Source organism: Thrips palmi, unplaced genomic scaffold (genome assembly GCF_012932325.1).
Source record: "Thrips palmi isolate BJ-2018 unplaced genomic scaffold, TpBJ-2018v1 HiC_scaffold_4, whole genome shotgun sequence".
Lineage (NCBI taxonomy): Eukaryota > Metazoa > Arthropoda > Insecta > Thysanoptera > Thripidae > Thrips > Thrips palmi.
The window spans coordinates 2680832-2707226 of record NW_023144631.1 but is presented as its reverse complement, the minus strand read 5'-3'; the positions used below and the strand labels follow the sequence as shown (position 1 = coordinate 2707226).

At 56.0% G+C, this 26395-nt stretch overlaps 3 protein-coding genes across 3 annotated transcripts; 2 read left to right on the top strand and 1 right to left on the bottom strand.

Moving 5' to 3' along the window:
* Nucleotides 1-1908: 1908 nt before the first annotated feature.
* On the top strand, nt 1909-16694 carry LOC117649149 (tolloid-like protein 1; the record flags this gene model as incomplete). The annotated part of the gene is made up of 15 exons (XM_034391620.1): nt 1909-2203; nt 9759-9886; nt 9983-10035; nt 10096-10836; nt 10914-11234; nt 11314-11492; nt 11802-12035; nt 12222-12431; nt 12748-13335; nt 13412-13572; nt 13656-13842; nt 14041-14294; nt 14368-14581; nt 14661-14917; nt 15004-16694. Coding segments are annotated over 15 exons (3978 nt in total), but the record flags the coding sequence as incomplete, so codon positions are not given.
* An 845-nt stretch (nt 16695-17539) lies between these two features.
* Nucleotides 17540-20760, bottom strand: LOC117649147 (ubiquitin-conjugating enzyme E2 Z-like). Its single transcript, XM_034391617.1, has 5 exons — nt 20500-20760; nt 20004-20264; nt 19798-19909; nt 19494-19703; nt 17540-19424 (listed from the first exon to the last, which is right to left on the bottom strand). Exons 1-5 carry the CDS (start codon nt 20634-20636, stop codon nt 19038-19040), a joined length of 1107 nt encoding a protein of 368 aa, XP_034247508.1. The 5' UTR covers nt 20637-20760; the 3' UTR covers nt 17540-19037.
* Nucleotides 20761-20791: 31 nt separating this feature from the next.
* Nucleotides 20792-22545, top strand: LOC117649148 (prefoldin subunit 5). Its single transcript, XM_034391619.1, has 5 exons — nt 20792-21009; nt 21290-21424; nt 21519-21593; nt 21678-21783; nt 21866-22545. The coding sequence occupies exons 1-5, from the start codon at nt 20914-20916 to the stop codon at nt 21961-21963; spliced, it is 510 nt and encodes a 169-aa protein (XP_034247510.1). The 5' UTR covers nt 20792-20913; the 3' UTR covers nt 21964-22545.
* The last annotated feature ends 3850 nt before the right edge of the window (nt 22546-26395 follow it).

The window sequence follows — 26395 nt, the reverse complement described above, 5'->3', positions numbered from 1 at the left end:
TAATGCACCTCTGCAGGCCCGGCGCCGTGCACCCCATTGTGGCCAGGGCTTTGTAACACACACACACACACACACAAGCACACACACGAGCGCGTGTCGTCCAAGTGGGCAACGCAGTGCACCATCTTCGCGGCCCGGCTGGCGTGACTGGCAGCCTCGCTGGCGGCCCCTCCGCCCCCGCGGCTTGCTTGCTCTCCTGTCTGAGCGCGATAAGTGAGCCGCTGCTGCTGGGACGGGCTGGAGTGACAATGGAGGCCAGCCGCCCCGCCGTGACTGCGGGGACACAGGGACTTACGACTGCACACCCCCAGCCAGTATCCTAGCCTGGCACCAGGGCCTCGTGCCGTGCTACACATCCACGAACGGACCACTTCCAGGGGTCTATCAGTGCCCACGATGCACCAGTGTCGAAAGGGTTGCCAACGTCAGCCTGCGTACGAGGCAAAGCCCAGACATCACTCTGCGGACGAGGAACGGAATTTCCGGGAGCCTTCGCAACAAGTACTAAGAAGCGAGGTTCGTGTGTAAGGGCCAATATATTCTCAGTGTTGCCTACAGGTTTAATGTCGATGCGATCACCCTGTCCCTGTCATTAAGCTTGCGCCCGGGCCGAAGGCTGATGTCCTTCGGGAAGATACTCGCAAGTACATGTCCAGGACCGGGAGCGGAGCGCGGGCCGGGCGAGACGGCGAGACGGCGTGGGGCCTGGTGCCCGGGCTGGGCTGGGCCCCGGCCCGCTGGACTCGTGGGGCTGCCCCAAGCCGCCACGCCGCGCCGCGCCCGCCAGCCAGTGGAAGGGCAGGCTCTAGGCTGGCTGTGCTGGCTGTGCCTCTTCTCGCCTCTCGCTGCTCGCCGTGCTGCGGCAAGCGGCGGCGCTTGGCGCAGGCTTGGCGCTGCGCGCTGTGGGGCCGTGGGGCCTGGGCGGCTGGGCCGCGCGCCTCGCTGCGCGCCTCGCCGCAAGCCAGTCTGGCCAGTCTGTCCGTCGTGGTCGAGTCGGGAGTACCGCCCCTGTGGCACAGGGAACTCTTCGCAGCCAGCGTGCGAAGCGTGCGCGGCCGCGCATACACACAGTTGCCGCCGTCGCCGTGCTCGACGCCGTGCCGTGCCAGCGTGCGCCGCCGGTCCAGGAAGACGGCCAAGAACTTGTCCGGGACCACGCCGCCCCGGCCAGAGCGCCCCGCCACGACGCGGTCGTCGAGGACGCCGTCGGCGTGCTCGGCCTCTGAGAAGCTCCGCGAGGGACATCGCCGCGACGCCGCCGTGCCGCGCCGTGCCGTGCCGCCCAGTGGCGTGCCGTGTGCTCGTGATAATGTTGAAATAGATGGTGTGATTTGTAATCTGTGTTGACGAGTTGACTCGGCGAGCAAAGATCAGGGAGCTGCGACCAGAAGACTGAAGAGGCCGCTGTCGCCGCTGTCACTGTGGTACAGTGCGGCCCGGCCACCCCGCGGCCCGCGGCGTGTCGCGTTGGCCATTGATGCCGTTGGCCAAGTTGGCCGTTGGCACCGAGGCCCTCCACGAGGCTCGGCGACGAGGACGACGACGAGGCCTCCCCGCGAGGCTAGACGGCCCCGGAGGCCCCTATGGACGCCGCCGGCAGCCTGCAGCCCGCGGCAGCCCGGCCAGGACAGACCCTCGGCGAGGCCCTCGGCGAGGCCCTCGGCGAGGCGCTCCACTTATCACCCCTCGTGGACCATGGTCATGTGACCGCTTTCCCTATCGCCGGGCCTAAATATAACCGATAAGGGGCGTCTCTCTCGCACGTTCTCACGCCCGGCCGATCCCCGTCTGCGTGACTGTCTTGTTGTGGTGCAAAAAATGGCGGCAGCCAAGGTGCTGCTGGCGCTGTGCGTCGCCGCCGTGCTCGCGACTGCCCTCGCGACCGCCCTCGCCGCCGACAACGCCGCGCCCGGGCTGGCTGGGCTGGCCTCTCCGCACGGCGTGCTGGGCTACGTCACCGACGCCATGCACTACTTGACGGCCGTGGCGTCCAGCCTCGTCACCGCCAGCACCGAGGACGCCGGCCCCGGGGCGCTGCCGCCGCTGCCGCCGCTGCCGGAGCACCTCCCCGACGAAGTGGTGGTGGCGGACCCGGAGCTGCGAAGGCACCCCGCCAAGTTCAAGTACACCGTGGAGGAGCTGCTGCACGCGCGCTTCGACCGCAAGGTGTCCAGCGACATCGACATTGACCCCTGCAAAGGCGGTGAGTAGCTCAGCATGGCTTTTCCCCGTTTTCCCCGGCGCCGTCACGACCGCCGATATGACGACCATGACGACGGCGAAGCGACACTGCCGCTGCAAATGCGAGACTGAGAAGGGCGCCGCAGTGATTACGCGCCACTTTGTGTGTTTAGGGAGGGCCGGGCCGAGCCGCGCCGAGCCGCGCCGAGCCGGGATCGCCCGGACATGAAAGTGAATTTCAGGAGGCGATTAGCAGTGGTGCGGGACCAGCCCGCCGTCCTGTCCAAACAAATGCAGGGGCTGGCCGGGCATTGCGGGCCATGGCGTCGCGTCGCGTCGCGTCGAGGGAAGTCGAGGACAAACAGCCAAAAGACGGGCAGCGCGACGCCCGGGGGTGCTCGGGGGTGCCCGGGGGTTGATAGCGCAGGGACTGCAGGGACCCCAGGAGGGACAGGCGCGGCGCCGCGGCCTGTGTACATTCCGCCACTGGGAGTCGAGCGGCGCGGGCTGGATACACGTCCTCGCCGGCCGCGGCCTCGCGGGGCACGCGGAGCACGCCAAGCACGCCCAGCTTTACTACGGTCGGCGCGCGTGTCGCCAAGGCCTGGCTTGGGCCCGCCGCACCTAGAACAAGGACGCCCTTTTTATGGACCTCTTTGTGCGGAAACATTGGGTGTGGAGAGGCGGTGGCGCGGGGGTGGCGGCGGCGGCAGCGGCGGCCAGAGGCAGGGCCTTGATGACGGCGGGCGGGGGCAGGCTGGGGCAGGCGGGGGCGGTTTCGACCGACATCTGCGAGTGATGTGAGTTGATGGCGCATAGACGTGTCCCCAGCGGGCCTGCCTCTGGCTGCCTCTGGCTGCCTCTGGCTGCCTCTGGCTGCCTCTGGCTGCCTCTGGCTGCCTCTGGCTGCCTCTGGCTGCCTCTGGCCTGCCTCGCGCCCTGCACGGCCTCGCCGCGGTTTGTCGTGCAGCGAGGCGTGGCCGCGGGAAGGGGGAGGGCGCGAGGACTTTTGTTTGTGGGCGGCATGCAGGAAGTAATCCTCGGCAGGACCTGCCTGGGGCCGCGCGGCCCTGCTGCTGCACGGACTCACCTCACCCTCATTTAGCTTTATTATTCTAGCGCGTTTTTGTTTTTGTTGTTGCTCCAACAAATCTAATCGCTTGTATGTTTTTTGTTGTCGTTTTTTTCCTACTGCCTCTGGCCGTGGGGCCCAGGCCCTGGCCACGGCGGGAACCTAAAGAACGGCGTCCAGCAGACTGATTCCGAGAGTCTATTTCGTCGCTCTGTCTCTCTCGCACTCATGGGGCGTCCCCTACAGGTGCGAGGGAGACAGAGCGACGAAGACGACTCTCGGAGTCAGTCTGCTGGGGGCGATACACGTCCGCGCGCCAACGCCGCAGCGCAGGCCAAGCCGGCCAAGCGCAGCCATGCCGTACGACGATTCTTGCGTAGTGCGATAAACGTTATCGCCACCGGCAGGGCTGGGCAGCCAGAAGATATTGATGGTCCATTCGCCGCCCAGACCTTCACCCTACCGCCACGCCGCCACGCCGCAGCGGCCAGCAGCCCGCAGCCCGCAGCGCGCCAAGAGAAAAGGGCGGGAAAATGATTTAAAACGGGCGCCGTGCTCCCATTTAGCCCTGGCCGGCCGTGTAGCGCGCCCTTCTGGGCCAGCGGAGCCGGGGCGCACACTGCAGACTCCGTGGCCTCGTCGTCCTGTCTTTCTCACACCCCTTCGGAGCGGCCTCGTGAGTGCGACAAGGACGGAGCGACGAAGGAAGTGGTTGGAATCAGTAGGCACGCCCACCAAACGTGAGAGCGCAGTGCGTCGTCGTGGAGTTGGCGGTCGACAGCTGCACCAGTCTGCATCGTCTCTTCGGCGACGCGATGTCCGTCTCGTCTGTCTCTGCGCGCACGCCGCCCCGAGCCCGTCCGCCGGTCCGTCCTTGGCGGTCGCGGACGCCGCGGACGTCGCGGAGGCGCGGCCCGGGGACTCGGAGTTCACTCCCCCCAGGTCGACAACCCGCCGCCAGACTCGCCTGACCAGCGCGACGACTCCCCAGACGTCACCGCCGTTTCCGTTCCAGTATCAAGATGAACAAGTCCGCGGCCCCGCGCCCCGCGCCCAACAGTAAGCAGTGTGGTCGCGCTGCACCTCGCCGACGAGAGGGCCCTCGCCTCGCGTGCCTCTCGCTTGCATTCGCTCTTCTCGGTCTTTTGGGGCGTGCAGCGGCGGTCTATCTGAGGAGCCGCGCCCCAAGCCGAGCGCCCCCGCCTCCCCTTATCGGTGGTGTGGCCGTAAGCCCTAGCGAGCCATACATTCGCACGTCCAGCCCTGCCGTCCCGATACCGTCTGGTGGCGGACGGGGGCGGACGGGGGCGGACGGGGGCGGACGGGGGCGGACGGGGGCGGACGCGCGCCTCAGGCTTGGCCTCAGGCGGGGCCGGACTGAGGCTCCGAGGCTCGTGCGGTGGCGAGGGGGGCGAGGGGAGGGGCAGGGAGTGCACACAGAGCCCTTCACTGGGCCCGGCCGGTGTAATGGATCTCCAGGGGCACACAAGTCGGCGGGCGGTGGCTTGTCCAGCAACAGCGCCAGCTCGGCCTGCTCGGCCTGCTCGGCCAGCCCGGCCGGCAGCGATAAGTGGCCCCACCGCCCCGTGGCGGCCAGCCTGGTCCAGCCTGGCCCAGCCGCCCAGCCGCCACCGCAGCGCGGGACGCAGCGGGACGTCGCTGCGATATATCGTCTGCGACCTAAACGCTAATTAATTTGTGTTCGGCCAGCACTCCGGATTACGGCCATGGTCGTGCTACGTACAACTATGCGCGCCAGCCCGCGCGACCGCACCATCGTCCACCCCGCCCCGCCAAACTAGCCGCGACTATGCCACCGCCGTGCGCCCCGCTCCGCCGCCCCCGCCGCCCCCGCCGCCCCAGTGGCCCAGGCACTCAGGCTCAGGCACCACGATGGCGACGCTGCTTTTTCGTGCAGGCCCCGCCGCCCGCACCAGCACCCCGCCGCCAGCCTCGCCACCGGGTGGCCGCGGACTGGAACAAACTTTCCATTTCTTGTCGGCCCCCCAAAACCAGGGCAAGTGCATCAATCCTTGGAAAGCCCGCTTCGCTGCGCTACCGCGGCTACCGCCAGCAGCCCAGCCTAGGCCCCGGGCAGCGCGCCGGGCCCCGGCGGGGCAAAGTAGAGGCGACATCGGGGGCGCAGGCACACTGCGCGGACGTGGTGTGGCGCTGGCGGGGGAGAGAGGGGGAGATAGGGCCATCGTGGTCCTCATTTACCCAGCTCCGAATCGGAATCTGAATGATGCGCTGCCGGCTCGTCCTCGTCGGCCCGCCCTCCACTGCTGGGAATCTGAATCCAGATCTGAAATTCCTGACAAAGGTCGTGCTGCCGCGCCGCGCCACGCAGGCTGGCTGCTGGCTGCGCCGTCGGGCCGTCCGGAGTCCCGCATCGCAAAGCATCGCACCGAAGTGGAAGCGAGGCGGAGCCGGAGCGCGAAGCCAGGCCGGGCCGGGCCGGGCGGGCAGGGCTTGCCCTATTGTTTTCCGGGCCGTCATCGCGCACCCCGCCCCGCCCCGCCCCGCCCCGCCCTAGTCCTGGGAATGCGCCCGCCAGCATTGGGCGCACAGCGAAGGCAGCGAAGGCAGCCGCGGCCTCGGGGCCTCGGGCACGAGGGGCAGGGACTGGGGCAATCTCCGGAGGGAGCCGTCAGGATGCAAATGGACCACTCAGTGGGAAACCTATCGGCCTCGAGGCCTGACCTCATGACGCCAATCTCATTGGGCTCAACCCTGCGCGTCCCTGTAGTGGTACCATGAAACCCTTTGGCCTGAACCCCCAGAGTCAACCCTTGGCCTCGGCGTCAACCCTCCGCGTCAACCCTCGGCGTCAACCCTCCGCGTCAGCCCTCTGCGTCAACCCTCCGCGTCAACCCTCCGCGTCAACCCTCGGTGTCAACCCTCGGCGTCAACCCTCCGCGTCAACCCTCCGCGTCAACCCTCGGTGTCAACCCTCGGCGTCAACCCTCGGCGTCAACCCTTCGCGTCAACAATGGGCCTTCCCACAAGCAGAACCTCTTCGGGGAAATCCGTGCGCACAATCCCAGGGCCGTATCCCTTTTCGAACCCTTCTTGAATATGGACCAGCGGCGCCGCGGTCCCTCCGCCTCCGCCTTGCAGTCCTCGGCGTCCTCGGCGTCCTCCACGTCGTCGAGGCCTCGCTCCGCCTAGATCAGACGGGCAATGCTGGTACGGTGCGGACGCCCAAATCCCCACGCCGCCCCGCCCCGCCCCGCCCCGCCCTGTCCACAATAGCGCCGCGGGTAATCCACCGAGTGAAAGGTGCCCTGTGCGGACGGGGCCCGACGGGGCCGGGACTGCGGGACTGCCGCGACGGGGAGGGGTCCTTTAATCCGCGGGGACACGGCGGGGCCTCGCTTGCCTCTCTCGCCGAGGCTCCGTTCTGAGTCAGTTGTTGTCCTGCAGACATGAGTCAGCGGCCTCCATTGCAGGGCCGGGCGGATGGATGGGGGAAGCAACCCGATCGTAATGAGACGGTGGAATTCTTTTTGCAAGAGCTCACTGCAAAAAAAAAAGTCATTTAAAAGAAGTGCTGTTTTTTGTTTTGTTTTTAGGAAAGCGTTTCGTTACCAGCGCAAGGCAACAGAATGTCGATAGTTAAGTTTGGCGGCTTTTTCTTCGCTTTGGAACGCCTGCGCTGCCGTTACGGTACGCAACTTTGTCAAGTTGCGGGGCCGCTTGATCGAGAGGCCCTCTCTCTTACAGCCTTACCGAGCCTCACAGCCCCACGACGTCATTTTGCCGGTGGCCTGCCTGGCCTGCCTGGCCTGCCTGTTTTGAAGGGCAAGTCCGTCCCCAAGACGGACGGCGAGGTTGCGGCTAGGTTGTGGAGCCGCGAGGCCGCGCTAGGCCGCCGGCCGGGACATGGGGCTTACACTGATTGAGCCCCCGGTGGGGCGGAGGGAGCGTGTGTGTTGGTGTGTGTGTCGTGTACGAGTAATCACTGCGAATTGCTACCCCACCCTAAGCTCGTCCCCATCCCTATCGCGATAAGCGTCTGTCTGGCCGTCTGGACGCAGCGGACGACGCGCGAGTCATGGCATGGCGTCCTGCCACCCCCGACTACTTTACAGGGAACCCAGTCTGCAAAACACGACACCTTATTTTTTTGTGTGACGGATGTGATGCGGGGGTGGAAGGGCGGTTGGACGACGCACCGTTCCGTGGAGGGATCGAGAAACGACAAGCTGGTTCTGTGGCCAAAGAGGGGAAAAAAGGGACACGATGTAGCTGTAGGGGCTACAGTGTAGGGGCTTCCCCGGCAACCCCATTCGCTCGGGACGTCGACGTGAAGGAGAGAAGGCGGGGGTGCCAATAGCGGGTCTTCCGATCCGTGGTCGCAATCGCCGTGGCCAGCCAGCCCGACTCGGCCCGTATTACAAGAGTATACGTTGGACGCAGTGCCGCGCAGTGCCACGCAGTGTCCTCCAAAAGCCAGCCCAAGTTACGATTTCTACACATTTGGCACCGTTTCGACCGAATTTGCGCCTGTCCCATGAGCAGCTCGACTGATGGCGCGTCGGTTGAACGGTCGCGGGTCGCGGCTCCATGAGCATCATGAGCGGCTCGGTGGACACACACCATGGTCACCACCATGGCGACCACCACGAGCGGCAGCAGCACCCTGCTCCGGTCATATCGACAGACCAAGGCCGCCACCGCCCCGCCACCCCGCCGAGCCTCGCCACGTGCCGTTTTTAGACGACACCTTTTACATCATGTGCATTGTTTACGTGCAAGCGAGAGAAAAAAAAATGGGAGGGGGTTGGTGGGAGTCGAACCCGGACCCGCTCCACCGAACCCCGGATCGGGGGTCGGCGAGTCATGGCGAGCTAGCGCAGTAAACCGGCAGCCGTTTCGTCCCGCGACGCGGCGCGGCCAGTCAACATGCACTAAAAACTTGTTAAAGTCGGGAGGGCTCTTTTCCGCGGCGTTACCCCGACGACGCCCGGGAGGAGGGGACAGGGGAGGGGAGGGGCAGGTGCGAGGTCAGTGCGACGTCTTGCCTTATCTCCCTTCTGCGCCATTAAACGTTGTAGTCCCCAAAACGCACCGAGAGGCCAGGGCCTTGTTGTCCTGCTCGGGGACCGCCGCGCCGCGCCGCGGGTGCGACGGAGACGGTCCGGACGGCGACGACGGCGCTCTCGGCCGCGGCCCGGGCCGGCCATATGTTCGCCGAGCCGAGGGTCGTGGCGTTGTCGGCGGCGTGGTCAGCCGAAGGGAGCGCGGGGACCGTCTTTTCGCTGCTAATGACTGATTGTGTCTCAAGATGTGGTAACGGGGTAGGGGCGTTGTGGGGAGGTCGTTTGCCCCACCCTGGCCGACGTGCCCCCGTTCGCCCCTTTCGACGCCTCCAGTCCGCAGATAGCGCGCTCTAATTGGAAGTGTCCCGCCCTTTATTTTTATTTTTAGATTTTTAGCCCCCGAATCGGCAAATCGGCCTGCGCTCGGGGCCGGCCTGGGCTGCCTGGGCTGGGCCGGCCTGGCGCACTTAGATACCGCCGGCTTGCCAGCATTGTCAGCATGGGTCAGCACTCCCTCCCTCTGATTGTTTTACTGTTACATCAGCTCGCCTTGTGCGCCGCCTACTCTGCCCGTGCCGCCATGAGTGTTTTAATAGATTGCCGCGCTCGTTTCATTTTTCGGATCGATAATTAATTTTTTTCCCGCTCGCTAAGCAGCCAGACATCGCGGCACCAATTAGCCGTGCAGGGCGGGAGCGGAGGGGGGCCGAGAGGGGCGGGGGTACGATTTCCGCTGTCGCGCCGCGCGCCGCGCCTGCCAGGCCTGCCAGGCCTGCCGCGCCGGGCAAGGAGACGCTCGCTGCTCTCCCGACGACCGCGGGGGCGGGGCGGGGCGGGGCGGGGCGGGGCGGGGGCGGGGCGGGGCGGGGCGGTCGACGCACACCAGATAAGTAGTCTCCATGACAGCGACATAATTGAAAACGGGATATCGGTGTGAGGGTCGCGGCTGACCCCACCGCAAGGGCTGGCTGGCTGGCGGACGAGACCTTTGGATTTATCAAGCGCGCGCATTCCCACACTCTCGTTTCAATTTCGGCGCGCTCTTTGCTTTTTGGCGCCTCCTCTGCAGTCCGCTGGTTGGCGCTGGTTGCGCAACGACGCGCCTGCGCCGGGTGCCTGCACCGCTGGCCGTCGGCTGGCCGGGCTGGCGCGGGGGTGGCTGGGCGTCGTCGCCGTGCTCGGCGGCCCAGGGCGGCTCAGGGCGGCCCCACGCGGCCCGCGGGAGGCCGGCCGGTCGTACGACGGGCCCCACATCGTGCTGGTCGTGACGCAGGAGATAGCTCTGACATTTGTGACTTTTGGCCGCAGCGTGGCTCTGCCGCTGTGCCGCTCTGCCCGGCTCCGGCCTGCTCAGCACATGCTCTTGCAATCCCCGCATGCCGCGCTAACCCCCTCCCTCCCCCGCGCGATTCGACTCCCTTTTTTATGTAATTGATTTTGTAAAATGTGTGTGTTTGCAGTGGGGTTCCAGGGCGACATCGCGCTGCCCAACGTACAGTACGAGCTGGAGTACCACCTGCAGAAGCAGAACCGCTCGGAGCAGGACGCCGAGGAGGTGCGCAAGCTGGCGCTGCTGGAGGGGCTGCAGGTGAGTGTCTGCCAGTGTGGCCGCTCCATGGAGTCTGACGAGGACGTGCATGCTGACGCCATGCTGACGCCATGCTGGCGCCATGCTGCCCCGCAGGTGGAGGAGGAGGGCCTGCCCGAGTTCCGCAAGAAGCAAGAGTCGTCGTCGGGGTCGTCCTCCGCGCCGTCGTCGTCCGGCGGCGCGGCCTCGGCGTCGTCGGCGTCCTCGAGCCACGGCACCGCGTCGTCGGGCGGCTCCGGGCCGCTCGTGCCCCTCAGCGTCCACGGCCCCCTGGTGCACAACGGGCGCGTGGTGCAGCCGGGCGAGCTGGCCGTCCTGCTCGGCCACCACGTCCACAACGGCGAGGTGGTGCCCCGCGGCTCCTCCATGGTGTACGCCACGGACGACGGCAGCGAGCTGGAGCGCCACCGCAAGACGACGCTGCTGCAGCAGCGCGCGCACTTCTACCGCAAGAAGGGCCAGGGTGACGACGACGAGGACAACGAGGACCGTGACGCCGACGACATCATGATCGAGGAGGCAGTCGTGGCCAGCTTCCCGTCTGACAGCCCCGCGCCGGCAGTGCCCGATGCCACCGCCAAGCCAGTCTCGGCCAAGGCGAAGAAGAAGCAGAAGGCGGTGACCACCACCACGCCGACCTCGGTGGAGACCAACAGGAACAAAACGACCGGCAGGAAGCACCACAAGAAGAGTCGCACCACGACCGTGGCCACCGGGACCTCCACCGAGGCCGTGAGCACCACCCCGGCGGCCTCGGCGGCCACCTCTACACGCCCCCCGCGCTCCAGAGGCAAGGGCAAGCAGGGCAAGGGCCGCAAGAAGGAGCCGCCACCGCGCCGCGTCCACGACGACGACGACGACGACGTTGGCACCAGCGCCATCGAGGACCTCGCCGAGCAGCTGGAGGCCAAAGTGACGCCTCGGCCGAGGAAGCAGCGCGGCCGCAAGCGGTGAGTGGAAAACGGAAAGCGGTTCGGGCAGGCCAGCGCCTCAGCGCACATACTCACTACTGTCTTGTTCTTTCCAGACTGCGCCACCGCCCCGATGGCTCGCCCAGCGGCCAGGCCGAGGGCCAGGCCGCCGACGGCAGCACCAGCACCGCCCTGGAGGTCGCGAACCGCGCGGAACAGCCACGCAGCCGTGCGCCGCGCGCTGCCACCGCCCGGAAGGAGCGCATCTGGGACCACGGCGTCATCCCCTACGAGATCGACCACATGTTCGGCGGCTCCCTCAAGGCGCTCTTCAAGCAGGCCATGCGGCACTGGGAGAACTCGACGTGCGTCAAGTTCGTGGAGCGCGTCCCCGAAGAGCATCCCAACTACATCCTGTTCACGGAGCGGCCCTGCGGGTGAGCACCAAGTCTCTGCGGTTTCCGCTGTCGCTGTGGTGCCTGGTGCGTTCGTAATGTTTCTCTGTGTTTTGGTTAGCTGCTGCTCCTTCGTCGGCAAGCGAGGCAACGGCCCTCAGGCCATCTCCATCGGCAAGAACTGCGACAAGTTCGGCATCGTGGTGCACGAGCTTGGCCACGTGGTGGGCTTCTGGCACGAGCACACGCGCCCCGACCGCGACCGCCACGTGCAGATCGTGCGCGACAACATCCTGGCCGGTACGCTGGTGGCCACTACGCTCCACTCCACAGTGGGCCAGAAGACCGGTGGAAGCGGCCAAAACTCTGGACGCGTTTTGAGCTCCAGAGTCGCTAAACAGGACTCGAACCGAAATTGACCCCATCAATTCCTCGCTCGGAGTGCAATCCATTGGTGGGTCACACGTTCGGTTCGAGTCCCATTTAGCGACCCTGGAGCTCAAAACCCGTCCGAAAGTTTTGACCGCCTCCTCCTGTCTTCTGGCCCACTGTGGACTTAGCGCCATGCCACGCTCTCAGCCCCAATTTGCTGTCTTGTTCTCCTCGCAGGCCAGGAGTACAACTTCAACAAGCTGACGAGCGAGGAGGTGAACTCGCTGGGGCTGCCCTACGACTACGACTCCATCATGCACTACGCGCGCAACACCTTCTCCAAGGGCACCTACCTGGACACCATCCACCCCATCGACTCGATCCGCGGCAAGCGCAAGCACGAGATCGGGCAGCGCATCCGCCTCAGCGAGGGCGACATCGCGCAGACCAACCTACTGTACAAGTGCATGCGTGAGTGTGGCCGTCCAGCACCACTGGGAAAACTAAAGCTTGGCCGCTTCCGCGAGCGTGCTTTCCGAGTCCCCTCCCGTGCATGTAAAGGAAAGACGCCCGGAGAAAAGCGCCATGCTACGCTTTAGTTTTACCAGTGTCGTTGTGATTCCCGCGGCCCCGTCTAAACGCGCGCTGTCTTGGCAGGCTGCGGACGCACCCACCAGGAGAACTCGGGCCTGATCCAGTCGCCGCGGGGGTCGACGAGCAGCGAGCGCTGCGAGTGGCGCGTCACGGCCACGCACGGCGAGCGCATCGTGCTCAACATCACGCAGCTGGACGTGCACGAGTCGGAGCACTGCAAGTACGACTACCTGGAGATCCGCGACGGCTACTGGTACCGCGCGCCGCTGCTCGGTGAGTCCTCGCCTCGCCGCTCTCACGCTGTCAAAGTTCTCTCGGGCGAAGGTAGGCTGTCCCGCCCGCAGGCCTGCACCGCGGCTGCCTACCCTGCCTCTGTAAGGCGCGCGGCCGAGCTGCCGCTGCAGCCACCGCGTGGCCATGGCGTAGCCAGCGCAGTGGGCGGGCAGTCCCTTATGCTGCCGCCTTGCAGACTGGTTCCGAACAGTGCTTTCGTCGCTCTGTCTCTCTCGCACTCGTGGGGCGTTCCGCATGGTTCCGCAGGTGTGCGAGAGAGACAGGGCCTGCTGCTGACGCCCTGGTCATTCCCCAGGTCGCTTCTGCGGCAAGAAGACGCCGGACGTGATCACGTCGACGGGGAGCAGACTCCTCATCACGTACATCACGTCGTCCAAGCAGGTGGGCCACCTGGGCTTCACCGCCATGTACGAGGCGGTGTGCGGCGGCGACGTGTTCATCGACGCCACGGGCAACCTGGAGGCGCCCAACTTCCCCGACGACTACCTGCCCAACAAGGAGTGCGTCTGGCGGCTCACCGCGCCCCCAGACTTCCAGGTGGCCCTCGTGTTCCAGACCTTCGAGGTGGAGAACCACGACAGCTGCTTCTACGACTACGTGGCGGTGTACGACGGCAACAGCACGGACGCCCCGCTCATCGGCCTGTTCTGCGGCATGAACATCCCGCCCGAGGTGCACTCCACGGGCAACCAGCTGCTCGTCAAGTTCGTGTCGGACGGGTCGGTGCAGAAGGGCGGCTTCTCGGCCACGTACCTCAAGGAGTTCGACGAGTGCACGCGCTCGGACCACGGCTGCGAACACAAGTGCGTCAACACGCTGGGAGGCTACGAGTGCAAGTGTGACATAGGCTACGAGTTGCACTCGGACAACAAAAAGTGCGAAGGTGAGTGAGGAGGAGCTGTTTTTTTTAATCACTTTCGTTAAGTGTCGATATGTGTGAAACAAAAATAATGTTCCAGACGCATGCGGTGGGATGCTAGACACGAGCAACGGCACCATCACCTCGCCGTCATTCCCCGAGTTTTACCCAGCGAACAAGAGGTGCACGTGGGAAATAATCGCTGAGGCCCACCATCGCATCACCCTCAACTTCACCCATTTTGATTTGGAAGGAAATAATGTAAGAGGCGCATATAGCTCAGGCATTGATCTAACAGTTGCAAATTAAGCCATTTCAACTCTGTAATTTTTCTTTTTTTGCAGCTGGAATGTGAATATGACAGAGTTGTAGTGTACCACAAACGATCGGGGGGTCAACTAAAGAAGCAAGGTTCTTATTGTGGTCCTCACCCGCCACCATTGATCACCTCAGAGGGAAATGCACTTAGAATTGAGTTCTACTCAGACCTTTCCGTTCAAAAATCAGGCTTTGCTGCTGTTTTTCTCACAGGTAAGAGCTCTCTTCTCAGTTTGAAGAACCAATTGTAAGCACTGGTATGGAAGGGGTGCAAGCTTTTTCTTTTAGGATACCCAACAGGCACTTCAGAGCGCCAGAGCACTCCTTTACGAAGGCTTGCAGCTTGGAATTTTATGTAAGAAATCTGTATCTTTTCGTCTTGTGAATAATTTCTCTTGTTCCTTCTTTAAGATTTGGATGAGTGTGCGAAAAATAATGGAGGGTGCCAGCATGAATGCAGGAACACACTTGGATCTTATGTGTGCTCTTGCCATAATGGGTTTGCCCTTCATGAGAATGGTCATGACTGCAAAGAAGGGGGCTGCAAATATGAGATCTCTGCTCCACATGGCACTGTGTCGTCTCCCAACTACCCGGACTACTATCCATCACGCAAAGATTGCATTTGGCATTTTACAACTACCCCAGGGCATCGTATCAAATTGGTAGGACACAAATGCCAATAGAAATCATTTTTTGTTTCAATTATTTTTTTTTAATTCTGAAAAAACATTTTAGGTATTTTCTGAGTTTGAAATGGAACCACACCAAGAGTGTGCTTATGACCACATTGTTATTTATGATGGAGACTCAACCGATGCTCACACTCTTGGACGTTTCTGTGGGTCCAAGGTCCCTCATCACATCATCGCAACAAGCAATCAAATGTACATGGTCTTTAAGTCAGATGCATCTGTTCAACGAAAAGGTTTCTTTGCTACTCATTCCACAGGTATGTCCAATTCATTTTTAGAAATTTTGAATTTTGAATTTTTAGAATAAATTTGATTAACTTCCTATTTTTGCCCCAGTTTGTGGTGGCCACCTCATGGCAACACAGCGTGTCCAACACTTGTACTCCCATGCACGATTTGGTGATCACAATTATGATAACAATGCTGACTGCGAGTGGACTATTGGGTCAGCACCTGGTGCTCCACTGTACATACAACTGACCTTCTTAACTTTTGAAGTTGAACCTGAAAATGATTGCTCTTATGACTACGTTGAGGTTTTCAACAGCGTTGATGCCATAGGGTCTTCTTTAGGAAAATTCTGTAGCTACAGTGTGAGTAAAATTTTAAATTTTCAAGATTTAATAAAATTTAGTGAATTATTTAAATTATAATACCCCCAATTTGTTATTGTTTTTAGAATCCCAGTGAGCTGAGAGGCGAAGAAGAACTTCTTGTACGTTTCCGTTCTGATGACAGTATTGTGTCGAAAGGATTCTCTGCAGCATACATAGCTGTTGATTTTTCCGACTTAGACGAAGATTCAAGACTAACAGATGAGGACGAGGCTAAATGAGGAAGGCCTTCACCTCCTCTTACAGAGTTTCTCAGCCGAGGAGGTGAATCACGGGGCATTGCTATGCATACTAAGAAATGTTACTATGATGAGCGAGGCCAGTACCTTTGCTTCTATGACGAAAAGGAGACAAGACAGCTCTCAGCAAAAGAAATTAAAAATGCTCGAAAGGAACGATTGGAACATCTTATTCGACAAGAGCGCCGAGAGCGTCGGCAGCGTCACAAGAAGTTAAGAGCCGGGAGAAAACCTTCAAGACCTACACCTGTGCCTTACAAGGGAAATGAGAAGTCCTAGTGAGCCAATATTTGTTCCAGTCACAAATGTGTTGAATGACCAGCAGGTGTGCTGCGAGAACTAGACAAGAACAAGACTAGAAATCTAGTTATAGTAGACTCTTCTTAAAAGAAGTGAAAATATGTTAGGAAGGTACTACATGCACCCATTAATTCATCAATCTCATAAGTGTACATAACTGATAAACAACATCTGTATAAAAATATGTTTATGATAAGTCCTATTTATAGTGTATAGAATGCCGTTGGAAACTTGAAGACTATTGTATGTATCTCATTATCATAATATCAGATGTCAGGCAAAGAGCAGTTTACCAGTAAGTTTCAGGATTTAAAATGTTACACTTTAGTAGTTTAGAAAGTTGCTAAGTTATGGTGTATGACTTAAAAATTCGACTTATTGCTGTTATAGTGATTTCTTATGTAGTCCATTTGATTATGGCTTTTAAGGGAACCTGTAAAATATTATGTGACGAGTTTGGGCCACAAATTTTCCTACTTACTCCTCATCTTTCCAGAAACAAAAATAAACTCAATTTGTCGTGAAAAAGAAGTTTGTTTTGGGAATATGTTTGATCAGTTTTAACTTCAAAACACTGGCACAAACATGTAAGACATCAAATATGGTTTTTGTATTGTACATTTCTAGACCCTCTCCTTTAGGATCTGTCCAAAAAATTGTACTAATATCGGAATTGTTGTGTCCAACACATATTAATGCTTGTTCTTTAATCTCATCATAGTCTAGAAGATCTCGTTATCTGTATTTTCTCATGTCATAACATGCAGCTTTAAGTTGAAATTGTAAGTATTATTAAGTTTTATAGCATTCTGATCAATGACAATAATGTGAAAACATAAATTCCTAAATTGTAGTCAGTTTGTGTTGGTATGAAGGACTGCAAGGTACCAATACTATTTTATCTGGTTCCTACCAACTTTCAAAATAATAAACAGATTAAAAAAAAAAAAAGGAGAAAGACTGCCACTGCCATTCTTGATTTTAAAAGACAGATCATAGTCATCAGTAAGATGAAATAACACTGGCTTAGCAAGATAGTTTTGAAAGAAGACGGATATGAATTTTAAAGAGAACTTCATACCCATTATTTAGATAGGTGTGTAATCAAGTAAAAATAAAGTATTAATATGATTAAGACCTTTATTGTAACTTTTGTATACCTCCCAATTCAAGAGCTTCCTTTATGTCATAAATAAAATAGTTTTCATTTAAAACTCTTTGGGATGTTAATGATAGACATCACAACTTCCAACTGCAAGGCAAATCCAGCTGCTGCAAATTTTTTCTATGGAACTTTTATTTATTTATTTATTCTAAGAAAACTTAAAGATTTCAGACGGAAAAGGAGCTATGGCCTGTTCCAAAGTCAAAACAATAAAATCTACATCCAACAAATACTGCAAATATAACATTAAACGAAAACAATGATCAAGAAATATGGTACAGTAGCACTAAACCCATTCAAAGTTTTCCACTACAAAAATAATCACTAGATTATAATTAAAACTGCATCTAAGAAAACCAAGCAGGGGGAGGGAGGTTTTAAATGTGGAGACAGGACTGATTTTTATGTAGCAGCAACTAAGAACAAAATCCCTTGCTCCAACATCTCATTCTTTTCTACATGGCTTGCAAAAATGAAACTAAATGTATGCCATCACACACCCAAATGAAACTAAATGTATGCCATCACACACCCAAAATGTATTCAGGAACTCTTACACAGTAATCACAATTTGTGCAAGTTGTGCACTAGGTTCAATGACAGAATCAGTCAACAAAAAATTATTCACTCTACTTAACTAATTTTAAAGACAATCTTTACCAAAAGTGAATTGACATTGCAATCAAATTACGCTTACCTACAACATTGCAAGATATTAAAACTAGGTCAAATAAACCAAGACCGCTGTGATATGAAACAATTAACAATGCAAGAGTTTTAGTTGCATGTGAATTAGTTTGTCCTCTCAAATATTGCACTTGCAGAAACCACCAACTTCCATCAAACTCAAATCTCAAACCAATTGAAACGGAAATCAAAATGAATGAGAAAACAAAGTTGAGCTGAGGGAACGCATCACATTTTAATTGAATGATATGGCCAGTCTTCCAAACAAGATTATTGGCACAAGTGCTCTGAGATCAAAGGAGAAAATAGGGTGTTTGTTGAAATTGCTTTCATTTAAGCATTTAATTTTAGTCAGACTATCCAGGAGTCCACCCTGAGAATAGCAGAATGAGTGGTGGCAAACCTGGAAAGAACAATGCAAAGCTTGGTGCAAAACCATACCTGATAATGATAAGAGCTTCAGACTTATTGGAGTTAAAGAATGACAGTGTACACAAGACAAGGGACTCAGTAAGAACTGGTAAGAACCTAGCTAAACACACTTTAGAACCAAATGTAAAGGTGCAGGAGGTCAGTAGCAATTAGATATTGGGCTCGTTGTATGAGTCATGAATTCATAACACAAAATATTACATTTGGTACACAAACTATAAAAAATAATAATAATAATACAATATCAGAAAAATCTCTCAAGGAAAGAGAGTACAATAGTTATGAGAGGCATAAGTAATATTAACAACATTAACAAGCCAATAAAAACACAAAGGCACATAGAAGGCAACAAATTGTGAACAATGGGGAACATGCTGAATGTTGAACTTTGAAGAAATACTAATAATTATTATGTTAAACAACACAATCCCACCTCAAAATTTTGGATGAAAAGGGCAATACCTTGCAAATTGAGGCAAAGGAATGTTTTGGCTCAAGGTCACATAGAGTGGAGAAAAACTTGTAATAATTACAAGGTACAAATAAGAAAGCTTCAACATAGTGTTTGGTTGACTTATGTATGTTCCTCAAAATGAGTGACTGCTTTAGGAACTATGGGTACCACCAGCACCATCAATTAACACTAAAGTATCATAGCCAAAATGGATAATTTAACAATTTTGAGGATTTAATGATGGTTTTTGAACAATTTTGTCCAATGAAAGCAGACAGGATGGAATGAGATATGAAAGGGTAAATGATGTTTCGGATTGTAGGAACAGGTCAATAGGTGGTAACTGTAAAATACTTTAAAGGAATGCTTCTTATAACATAAATTATCAGAATGATTATCAATCATACCCTATCCTTGGAAGGCCCTCTCTTTCTATCACAGACCATATTTACATTTATTAGAATATTAATCTACTGGTAGGTTAAGACTATTCTCCTTTAACAAGCCAGAGTAACATTCAAAACCAACAACGTATTTTACCAACAATCAGGTACACTCAATTTTGCACCATCATTGTAATGGTATATTATTTGCTAAAGAATTCAATTACTCTCCCCAAAGAAAAAAAAAGGACAAACCTTAGGGAGAACACAAGAGAAAAATTAGTCAACAGAATAGTAGAAGCCAGTTAAAACTACAGAACAGAAGTTAACTTAAAATTGTTTCTCCTAACAGGTAACTGAGACAAATGTCCTGCTTGCAAATAACAATGCAAGGTTCTATCACAAAAACAAATCCTCCCTCTGGATTATTTTCAAAAATTTAACCATCAGCTTCATCTGTTTTTTCAGTTTCAGTTTCAATGTTACTTGGCTTTTCGAAGTTGTCTCTACTATGGTTCAAGGTAGCAGAAGTACCTCCACATTCTTCAGAGGATTTGTCAACAGCAGCATCGACCATCTGCTTGCTTGTTCCATGAGCGTCAGAAACAGCAGGTTCAATTGTAGATTCATTAGTATTGAGGCCTGAATGGCTGGAGTCCTCATCCAAATCTGTATCTGATGGGCTTGAAATTTCACTAGTTGGAGCATCACTTGTTTCAGTACTGGGTGGGGCGTTAAGAGAAGCCAGCAGTTTTGCACGAATGGCCTGAAGTCGTGCCAAAATACTTTCATACTGGAATCTGCCCCTTTTCTCAGAGAAGGGATCCTAGAAAAAATATACTGATTAGTAATTTTTTTTAAAACTGCAAATATTTTGGATGAATATTACACTTACCTGCATTGGATGCCCTGTTAGCCCAAGGTTTTTCTGAGCAACACTTTCATATAAATCATAATACTCAAGAAAAGTCTTCTGCATGATTGTGACTAGCATTGGTGGAATGGTAAGGCTGCTGTCATTTTCAATCATACCACATACAGCAACTCTGATTGTTTCATGTTGAATTATATCATTATATTTTTCTACATCACCAGGTAGCTTCTCCTGTAAGTGAAAGAGAAAATGGACAATGTAAAACAAGACTACATGAGGGCCAAAAATGAAGATCAACAGGCAAGCACAGGGCAGAAGACCATACCTGTTCAAATCCAGGTTCATTATGATACGGCTTTTCATTGAGGATACTTTGGATTGAGATCAGGACACTGCAAATACTTTGAGCAGGGCTCCAGCAGGGTCCAGACCATGTTCTGTAGAATGAAATAAATGAATTAGAAACATCCAGAGAGGAGCGGGTAACACTTCTTCAATTTTCTGGTTCCAGTCCTTTCCAGCTGCACTTACCCCAAGATACTCAAACAGACTTTTCCGCTCTTGTACAGGTTTGGGTTGAAGCGCACATCTCCGCCACCAGTTGTCATGAGCTTCACTTTGGGTGGACGCAATGGGTAATCAGGAGGGCACCGTAGAATAAAATAGAAGAATCCTCCCTCGTAAGGAGTGTCAAAAGCACCAGTGATGAGAGCATGCACAATGGTTATGTCGGATTCGTCGGGCACCACAAACAGGCCATACGGTGGATCGTTGCACAAAGACATTAAATCCCTACAAACAGAAATTAATTTAAAATTAGAACACAAAAAGTACAACACAAACAATAACAGAGGCTCCATCAAGATGGAGCATAGCAAATTAAGGCAGTGTTATCATAACTAGACAAGTGTAACAGAGATTCCTACGATATTGGCGTGATTGCAGAAACTGCGAAGCACCACGGCCAAGGCAAACCGAAACGAGGGGAATACCGTAAAATACATGTCCTGACAGCTACTTCTCTAACCTCTTGATCCGATAGGAACATTGCTGAGTTGGAGTCTCCTCTTTGAAGTCTTTTTGAAGGATGGGATCCCAGTCTTCGTATGTGATGGACATGTTTGTCATGGAAACGTTTTCAAAGGCACCAGGAAAGTTTGTCATAGGGTCTAACAAGGCTTTGGCAGTAGATCAATGTGACACCATTGTCCAAAACAAAACACAAAAAATATAAACGCACCACCTTTCGCTTCACACACGTCCCTTCCCTTCTGCTACGGCTTTCCGGTCCATTCTCTGCCTCTGCCTGCCTCCGCCACCGCCGCCTCCGCAAAACTGTTCCTAACCTATCTGCATCTCCCTGTTTCCCTTGCTGTCGGCTCCAAACGAAACCGTCTGTGTTTATTATCCTGTCTGCCTAAAGAAATAGACACAAATTACCATGTCAGCCAAAGACAGCCATGAGGGCATGCAAGAAATTGACATTACCAAACTAACTCTGCAACAACTGTCTCAATTAAAACAGCGTTTGGAGCAGGTAAACTATGACTCAATGTGTGCACTACAGTCCAGTAACTTTTACTATCATTTCGTGAATATTTTCAACCTTTACTTTAATTTGTCACTGAAATCTGTTCAAATATTAAGTTCAATCTCACTCTATAACTACTTTCTCATTGCTCTGTCAAAGTTCTATTTCATTACTCATGAATCGGAGCGTCATTACTTTTTCATTCACTTTTCAGTTTGCAAAATTTGCAAAATAACAGCAGCAAAGCGTATTCAATATTATATTTTACTAAGTGATTGTTTTACAGGAGTTGCAGATGTATCAGAGTTCACTTCAGTCCTTGAAGGTAGCTCAAACACGTTATCTCAACTCAAAGGAAAGCATCGAGAAGATTTCACCAGATTGCAAGGGGAAGGAAATATTAGTTCCTCTCACTGGATCTGTATCCTTTCAGTTTCTATCGTCCTGACCGAAATAAAATCTTACCGCATTGTTTATTGTGCTGCATTTTGTATTATCCTGATTTTATGTATCAGATCTATGTGCCTGGCAAAGTTGCAGATGCCGATTCAGTCATTATAGATATTGGCACTGGCTATTATGTTCAAAAGGTATGTTTAGAGCATCAGATTTGAAATTTATTTTTGTTTCTTGCCCAACTTTGGTATAATTATTATTTGGGGGTGACATTGCAGGATTTGGATTCGGCAAAGGATTATATGAAAAGAAGAGTCGCATTTGTCACGGAGCAGATGGAGAAAATTCAGGCCATGGGCCAGGAAAAGGGTTGTATTAGAGATGGTAAGTCTTCTTATCTTTTCCATAATACTTTTAACTGTCTGTGCTGCACTGACTTTACATTGTGTCAATTTTCTACTTTCAGCTGTCATGGAAGTGATGGAGGGCAAAATCCAGCAAGAAATAGGTCTTCAAAAGGCTGCACTTGCAAGAGCAGCTGGTGCCACCGCCGGCAAATCATAATTGGTGAATTTAGGAAGGTTTATGTTTAAATTTCTTTTCACATTTTAATCATCATCAACGGATCAAGTACGCTTACATTGTATATGAGTTTTTGTATCAGCTTGTTGATGGTTGTTCAATGCACCTTATATGATTTATACTGTTGTTTTTACATTAATATTTCTGGCTCCTTGGTACACGACTAATGGTTTTTGTTGCTTTGTATAAATATTATTTATTAATACTAAATTCTGAATGTTGCTTTCTGTCATACATTTCTTTCCTGGGCAAGATCAAAATGTAGCTAGGTTTACTGAGTTGCACAACTATTCTTGGGGTACATTCCTTTTCTTTCTGAAGCCGTTCAGTTTTCTTAGCTATGTGCATTGTGACAAATGCTGAGCTCTGAGCTTCATCAACATTGTGTATTTCTCTGTCAATTTTGTTTCCATTATGCCTTCTTGCATTCTGGAACCTCTTATGCTGCACTTTCATTTCAAAATTTGATGTGTGTAGTTGTGTTATTTTTAAAAATAGCTGAAGTATTGATTGTAACATCCTGCTTTTTATAAAGACTTAAATAAACCCCCCAAAAAAATCGAATCAAATCCACTTACTTTACCTATTCAAAACGCATAAAAAATGAAATACGAGACCAACGGAAGAGGCGAACAGTTTGGAGTTCGTCTCGGACGCATGATGGAGGCCGACGCCGGGGAACGCACGCCAAGAACGGCAGTGCCGCCCGCGCCTTTGTCGATCTCAATTTGGAAAAAGGAGGGGTGGGAGGGGAGGGGAGGGGGCAATCAAGCCCAGATGCTTTCATTCCTGGCCGCGGCACCAAAGGAACAAGGAACCAAAGGAAGGCGCAGAAGAGCAGTTTTCTTTTGCGTCCCTCTGGCCGCCTTATCAAGGGCGTCGCCGCGTCGCGCGTCGCCAAAGGAGCTCGCTGCTCCGTGCTCCACGCTCACGAGGCGGACGGGCAGCGGGCACACTGATAAGGCCGATCCCAGGGCCGCCATTGGCTGCCGCGGGGTGCCGTCGGCCAATCGCACGCCGAGCTTCGAACTTCCCTCCAGGACGGGGCGTCGCCATTGGATAGACACTCCCGCGCGTGTGCACGTGGGCCGAATAACGCGCCATGCTCGATCATTATCACTTACTTTCCCTGAAACCCTCACGGCTCGCCGCGCGGGCAGCCCGAGGGGCTGCCTGACCGAGAGACTGCTTATGCACAAAATGGGGCACAAAACAAAACAAAAACCTTAAAAAAGTGATGGAAAAGTGAGGGGGAAAGAGGGAGGGTGCGGGTCATGCTAACATTGCCGCGCTCTCCCTCCGGTGGCCGCGTCCTCGTCGTCGCTCCACTGCTTTCCAGGTCGGGCCTTAGGAGGCGACTTTGTTTATCCAAGTCCTCACCATTATGTGTCAAAGTGGGCCCCGCCGGCCCATCTCGGACCTGCATGACGTCAGCGCCGGGATGCCGCGCACCCTGCTCTCAACGACTTAGAAAAGATAAATAAAAATAACGAACGCTGCCATGACACGGGATGCAGGGATGCAAGTGTGCCGATCGGGTCAAAGTGGTTCGGCCTCGGGTTTGACTTTCCGATCGGGTGCTTTTAGAAGGGTTGCAAGTTTACGGCTTCTACTCAGGCCCATCCATCAAACAGAAAATAAAGAAGCCGTGGTGGCCGATACGGAGACCCGCTTGCTTCGCTTGCTTCCAGTACTTTACCCCCACTCCGGAAGTCGATACGCCATTTCCCGCAACCCCTTTCCCCAAGGAGCCAAAAATTAAACCTCAGCATCGGTGGGAGGAGGGAGGAAGCAGCAGGGAGAGAAAAGATTCTGAAAATCACAGCGGGTCAGTGATCCCGAGCGATGGTCGTCGTGGATGGGATCATGGCCGCCTCCCGCCCCTGCTCACAATCGCGGTCCTCCTGGGACTCGACGGCCTCGACGGCCTCCACCCCGCTCTGTCTCTCTCGCTCTCCCACGGGGCGCCCCACGAGTGCGAGAGAGACAGAGCGACGAAAGCACTGCTCGGTGGTGAAGGGCGAAGCAGTCTGCTGCCGTCGGCGGGGACCCCACCACACCCCGCCCCGCCCCGCCCCGCCCCCGCGCGGGGAGGCCGGCCACCCTCACCGCGCCGCGTGCCGCGGCTGCCCCGGTGTGCCCCGGCTGCCCCGGTGTGCCCTCGCCAACCTTTTGAGCAGAGGCTCGCCTATATTTAGCGCCGCGCCGTTCCACGCTTATTCTCTGGGCCGTCTCGTCGTCGGCGTCCCTGTCGTCGTGGTGCCCAGTGTGCCAGGCCGTCTGGCCGTGCAAGCTGTCAGGACAGCCCTTCCCTTCGCCCTTCGGGGCTCGACTCGACACAAGGGCCCATAACGGCCTGCAGCTGCGGCAGTATGGCGGCAGCCGCGGGTGGAGACGAGGCGTGGGGTACGGTCTTGCGCTCCAGAAGAAAAGGAAGAATTCAACTGCGGCACCAGCAACATGGCAGCATGCGGCAGCATGTCAGCCGGCTGCACACTGTACACCAGACTGCGAGTAATAGAAACGCCGTGTCGCTGGATGCCCGGAGGCCTGGCAGTGGAGGCGCCTGGAGGGGCGGCAAGTTTTGTGTAAAGCGAGCTGTAAAGGCCGGACGGGGTGGGACGGGGCCGCCAGCGACTTTCAGCACCACGCAATCACACCACCACCACACCCCGCCCCGCCCCGCCCCGCCCCGCCCCGCCACGCCCGCGGCAGCGTGGCAGCGCTGTAGTGATTTGGAGCGCCTCGAGGCGGGGCGGGGTGTGGCGGTTTGTGGCGGGGCGGGGCGGGCGGGGTGCAGTCGCCCGCAGCACGGCAGCCTGCAGGCCAGCCTTCTGGACGACGAGCACAGCGTCATCCTGGGAGATGGACCGCGCTTGCAAGGCTGCCGGGCTGCAAGGCGCGTGGAGTGCATGCGGGGACGCGGAGCCGCGGGGCCGCGGGGCGCGGGCGCGCTGGAGGGTAGGTTCGGAGGGGGCTGGGGGTGGGGGCCCAGTCGGCGCGCCGCTCACAGCGCTCACAGCACAGCCAGCGGGAGGCCCGAGTGGAGCCGAGGGCCGAGGGGAGCCCCAAGCCAAGCCGTGCGGCGCGCGCCGTCAGGCCGTCAGTCCGCGACCAACCAGCGAGCCGACAAGCAGGGCAAGCAGGGCAAGCAGGGCAAGCAGGGCCTAACCCTCTCCGGGCACTCCACCACACTGCAGCCAGCCACGCACGGCCTCGCGGCCACAGCCCACACCACCACCACGGCATGACAACTGCCGCACGCCGGCCGCCGCGCCGCTCCAAGTGACCCCGGTCCACCCCGGTCGCGGACTCGAGACCCACTACCCCGCGAGCACGTGCGCGAGAGAAAGAGACAGCGAGTCGTAGGCACGTGTCAGACACGTGGGCGCCGGCGGGCCGCCGTCGTCTGGCGCGGCCGCCAGGGACGCGAGGACGCGAGGTCCGCGATGACGTCCACGGCCAGGCGCGGCTAGGCGTCCCAGCACACAGCAGTGCAGCAGTGCACCCCGCGGCAAGCGGGAAGGCATCCGGACAGCATCGCCACAGTCTCGGCCTCAGCATCGGCCACAGCATCGGCCACAACCCACAGCACCCGGACGACCACCTGCGCCGCCTCCGCCGCCGCGAGGGCCGGCCCCCACGCCCAGGTGAGTCCAACGCCTTGCCTCCACGAGGATGCCGTGTACGTTCCGTGCGCCGATACACCCGATGGCGACGATGGGGTGGAGCCGTAGTGGTCCTAGGTCCAGCCCCTGTGTTCGGCCAGCACCCCAACAGCATCCGGTCCATGGATTGTTACGTCCAGGAGGCGCCGGGCCACGTCGTTGAGGCCATAACCGTCATGGACGTCGTGCTCCGGACGAGAGTCGCGAGTGTCTCACCCGCGACGGCCGCCGCTCGCAGTGTCCTGGCGGTCCTGTGCCTCTCACGCGTTGGAAGTTGAAAGTTTCCGGGCATGACAGTGGCGTCGGCATTAAAAATAGAAAGCAGAACTACTTGGCGCGGACTTGCGTTGCATCTGGAACTTCTGGCTGGACAGACGGGAATGATGGAGTGTGTGTGTGCAGTGTGTGCGACGGAGAGCGCCCGCCGTCTCGAGGATAGGCAACACGAGGGCCGCGGTGCGTGCGCGTTGCCTAGCTCCACGGCGGTCGGCCACGCCGCCTATTTCTGTGGCCAGCTCCTCGCCGCACTCGCGTGCTGCGTGCTGCGTGCGTGCAGCGCGCACGGTAGGGGAGGGGATGCCGATAATACTGCGAAGCTGTTCGCAGCAGGCACGCCGCTCTCCACCCTGACAGCGGATAGCTGCAAGTGCACAACGGCCTCGACGGGCACGGCCTCGACGGGCACGGCCTCGACGGGCACGGCCTCGACGGGCACGGCCTCGACGGGCACGGCCTCGACGGGCACG

Coding starts and splice junctions, on each gene's coding strand:
- LOC117649147 (XM_034391617.1), bottom strand. CDS start 20,636: ATGACAAACTTTCCTGGTGCCTTTGAAAACGTTTCCATGACAAACATG. Junction 19,704..19,797: donor ATGAACCTGGATTTGAACAG/GTATGGTCTTCT, acceptor TTTCACTTACAG/GAGAAGCTACCTGGTGATGT. Junction 19,425..19,493: donor TAACAGGGCATCCAATGCAG/GTAAGTGTAATA, acceptor TATTTTTTCTAG/GATCCCTTCTCTGAGAAAAG.
- LOC117649148 (XM_034391619.1), top strand. CDS start 20,914: ATGTCAGCCAAAGACAGCCATGAGGGCATGCAAGAAATTGACATTACC. Junction 21,010..21,289: donor TAAAACAGCGTTTGGAGCAG/GTAAACTATGAC, acceptor ATTGTTTTACAG/GAGTTGCAGATGTATCAGAG. Junction 21,594..21,677: donor CTGGCTATTATGTTCAAAAG/GTATGTTTAGAG, acceptor GTGACATTGCAG/GATTTGGATTCGGCAAAGGA.